Consider the following 4,565-nt stretch of genomic DNA (forward strand, 5'->3'; position numbering starts at 1 on the left):
CTAAACTGGCGGTCGATCAAAAGTGTAGCATGCAATGAATTACTCCAAAGTAATTCTTCTTAACATATCCCACATTCCGAATGATGTTATTGTGTATAAATTCACTCAATTATGAAAAAAATTGTTAATTACTCAAAAAGGAAATGTTCTGTTTTAATTTATTATGAATAAACTAATTTTATATGCTCAAAAAAAAAATTAAAAGATAAGTCGGAGGAAGGTCACGATGATATAAAGACATCATTCTCTTTATACCCTAGGCGATACCGTGCTACAACGGCCGGGACAAATGGTTACAATCCTGCAAGGTGAGAACTCCAAAAACTCTTAGTTACTTTGGATTGTGTTATGCCAATTATTACAAGTTCATGTGACCCCTGCTTGTCTGTGTTGTTCAACATGGTATCAAAGTAGAGTATGGACGTACTATAGCCAAATAATAGTAACCACTTTCGAATCAGTAGTTGTGCGACCAAGAATATAATCGCACGCGAGCGGCTAGTTGCTTCAAATTTTAATCCTAGGGTTTAGATCACGGTTTTTTGTCTGTAGTCTAAAAGTTAAATTATTGTCATCTAATTTACCTTGTACAAATCCAATTTTTTAAAACTTTTTTAGCGTACTACCCACTTTAAATTGAAGAGATAATGACCACTTACTCACAAAATACCAAAATACACCTCATACACTCCACCAACTTATTTTTAACCTCATTCACACAAAAGTCTTCTCTTTTTCTCCCAACTATTCCTTTCACTTAATGTTTATACCATTAGTACCCTTCTCTCTCTATAATTCTTGCTTTTACTATTTGTTTCCTTCTTTTTTGATGAAACGTGGTGGACCCATCTTGAATTTATTTGTCTAGATTATAATTGCGGAAAATTCTACAATATGTTAACGTATGACATGCATACAATTGTCTTAAAAGTGGTAAAATGAGTCATAAAAATAGTAATATTGGTCCTCAAAGTAGTAACATGAGTCCTTAAAATGGTAAATTTTCTTAGTTACCACATGAGTCCTCAAAATAGTAATATTAGTCCTCAAAGTGGTAACATGAGTCCTTACAGTGGTAAATTTTCTTAGTTTACCATATGAGTCCTGAAAATAGTAATATTAGTCTTCAAAGTGATAACATGAGTCCTTAGAGGGTAAAAATAGTTGATGTATGAGAAATGTTAACATACCATAGCTTTACCCTATAATTGCAGCTATATTTCATCCTCTATATTCAAAGGTAACCAGTCAAAATTTACTATTCATAATTTCGATCATTGACAGACTTGAGTTAATTGCTATCTGTAATATTACGAGCAAAGAATTGAAGAAACAAAGAGAAAAGTTGAGAAAATTGAAAGAGTATAGAGAAAGTCTTAAAAAAGAAACTCTCAATTATTGGGATATCATTTTTAGACTTCTAACAAGAATCTATAAAACTGAGCAGAATATTGAAAATCTCTTATATACTCTTAAAGAGGAACAAAAACCTCTTGATTATATGAGTATTGGTTAGATCCGCAAATCATTGGTATTAGAGCTTGCAAAGAGCTCAAAAGGGAATCCCCAATGGGGACAATGTTTGAATTAGGATTAAATTCTGTTTACTACCCTATACTTTTAAGGGTTCATCAGTTTAGTCCATGCACTTTTAATTTAATCAAAAAAGTCCTCGCACTCTCTAATTTCATCAAATCGATCCATTCCGTCACTATTTCGTCAATTTCCTCTGTTTAGATGCTGACGTGTCCAGACGCCGTCTGATGTGTCAAATTTGTGGGACCTTCCCACATGCAAAATTCCCTAACTACCCCTCCAATATATCTCCCTCCCCTTCCCACCCGAGCAGCCTGATTCCCAACATCAGAATCAAGCTTTTTTTCCTTCTATTTTGTAGCTTTTGGGTTTTTGTTCAGAGAGAACTCTAGGAGAGAGAAACTAGATCTGGGTCTCTCTCTCTCCTCCACCAGTGGGTATCCAGGCATAACCCCGCATCACCTCCACCACCATCGTGCTCAGCGGCCTCTGACGATCCACTGGCAGCCTCTCTATCATCTGGGTATACCCGAAAGTAACCCACGCGCCGCCACAGTAAGCACCCAGAAATCTTCTCTGGGCACCCACGACCCCTGCTTTCTTCTCCGGTCGTCATAACAGTAAAAGGGCAACTTCATCTCATCCATGATGGAATCGATCTGTGCAGCTCCTAACTATTCTCTCTACACCCAAATTGGACACCTGCGATACTAGGCCAGCTGGCGGACCAAGTGACCAAGGCAGCAGACGATCCGACCCACTGCGAGTTCGCCTCCGACTTGGAGAAAATATACAGAATATTACGCAAATTCCACTCCCGGGTCCCCAAACTAGAGCTCGTTCTACATCAATCCGGCCTCGTTTTGCACTCCGACTTAACCGAGCAAGTGCTGTCTCGGTGCTCGCTCTATATTGTGGGGTATAACAATTTGCTTGGTGAGTATGCTCAGGCTGAGAAGATGGTTGATGCGTATGAGCTGTTGAAGGAGCTGAGGAGGAAGGGTTGTGAGTCCAATGCGGGTTCGTATACGACTATGATTCAGGTACTTTGCGGGCAGGAGAAGATGGAGGAGGCGATGAGGGTGTTTGTGGAGATGGAGAAGAGTGGTTGTGAGGTTGATGTTGTGACTTATACTACTTTGATTAGTGGATTTTGTAAGTGGGGGAAGATTGTGAGGAGTTATGAGATTTTGGAGAGTATAATAAGGAAAGGGTTTACGCCGAGTCAGATGACTTACTTGCAGATTATGTTGGCTCATGAGAAGAAGGAAGACTTTGAGGAGTGTATAATTGATGGGGCAGATGAGGAAGATTGGTTGCATGCCTGATCTTGGTATTTAAACACGGTGATTCGGTTGGCTTGCAAATTAGGGGAGGTGAAAGAAGGTGTTCGGCTTTGGAATGAAACACTGGTGGAGGAGAGAGAGAAACCCAGATCTAGTTTCTCTCTCCTTGAGTTCTCTTTGAACAGAAACCCAAAGCTGCAAAATAGAAAGAAAAAAAGCTTTATGGGTATTTTGCATGTGGGAGGGTCCCACAAATCTGACACATCAGACGGCGTCGAGACACGTCAGCATCTAAACAGAGGAAATTGACGGAATAGTGACGAAATGGATTGATTTGATGAAATTGGAGAGTGCAAGGACTTTTTTGATTAAATTAGAAGTGCAGGGACTGAATTGATGAACACTTAAAAGTACAGGGTAGTAAACAGAATTTAATCCTTTGAATTAATATTAGAGAAGTTGAATTCTCTACTGAAATCCTCTAATGAGAAATATCAGAACCTGTTACAAGAAATATCTAGATATCAAGATCCTCTAGATAAAGTACCAAATATAATCGCCCAATTAGAAAAATTGGAGCAAAAAATATATTATATCAAAGAACTTCCAAAAACAGAAGAAGAAAAACTAACAAGTGTTAGTAGAAAAATCCATGAACAGTAAAAAAACGCTAGATTCTATGAAAATATACTGAAGGACAAGAAAGTGTCTACAGTAAAAACAAAGAAAGCTAATGGATTCAAACCATTAGAAATACCAGAAAAGAATCCTATTCCAAACATGATTTTTCTGGAACCATCTACTAGCCATACTAGTATTCGGTATGAAAACCCGAAAGAAACCAGAGATGTCCAAATGATGAGCATCTTCGGGAAAAAGAAAGGAGTACAACTCCTAAATGCTGAAGAATTCGAATTCAACGAAATTGAATAGGAGGTAAAAAACTTCTCAATTCCAAAGTTAGATTTTAAACAAATTTACAAAAGGGGAAAGTTTGATATGATGGACAGTCATCACTTCAAATTATTGGAATTTACAACCCCCTCTACAACAAGAGAAACAGATCTCTTGATGATCACTCCTGTTGAAGTTGCCCGAGCAAGGACAAAAAATTATCAATTTATCCATATTGGAGCAGTCCAAGTAGGCATAAAACTTCTTGCCCGAGAAGGTATAAACAGTTCAGTCCTATGTGTCCTACAAGACAATAGACTAACAGATTTTCAAGCTAGTCTGTTGGGAACACTTGAAGCATCCTTATGCAATCAAGTAGCTTATTTCAACTGATTCCCAAACTTCTCAACCAGCTTGAAAGATGCAGCTCACTGTCTTAGATTGAGAGTCAAGATAGAGGTCATATCAATGAAAAAAGATATGCAAGAACTCGCAATAGTATATAGAATATACTATAAACTGATGAGTACCACAGTACAACCAAAGACAAAGATATCAAATATCCCAGGTCTTACTACTGGATTCCTCACCAGCCAGAAAAACCATTCACAACAGATTCACAAGGTTACTTGGAATGAAGTAACTTTTCTTATTGAATGGAAATTATCCGGTAAAAAAAAACCTACCGGAAAATGCCAAAGTTGCAATATATGAAAGCAGAAAGACGAGAGACATCAGTCTAAAATTCAACGATCACATAAAAAGTGACGTCTGTCCTGAAAATGTCAGGATAAACAAAAATCTTCTTAGAAGAAGCTACATCACTAGAGAAGCTAGTGTTAGTGGTAC

The 4,565-nt window shown here is 37.8% G+C and overlaps 1 protein-coding gene across 1 annotated transcript; it reads left to right on the plus strand.

Annotated features, from left to right (window-relative positions):
* Positions 1–289: 289 nt before the first annotated feature.
* On the plus strand, positions 290–2,864 carry LOC112184241 (putative pentatricopeptide repeat-containing protein At5g65820). The gene is made up of 2 exons (XM_024322506.1): positions 290–308; positions 2,251–2,864. Exons 1-2 carry the CDS (start codon positions 290–292, stop codon positions 2,862–2,864), a joined length of 633 nt encoding a protein of 210 aa, XP_024178274.1.
* Positions 2,865–4,565: the final 1,701 nt, after the last annotated feature.

This window comes from Rosa chinensis, chromosome 2, assembly GCF_002994745.2.
Source record: "Rosa chinensis cultivar Old Blush chromosome 2, RchiOBHm-V2, whole genome shotgun sequence".
Lineage (NCBI taxonomy): Eukaryota > Viridiplantae > Streptophyta > Magnoliopsida > Rosales > Rosaceae > Rosa > Rosa chinensis.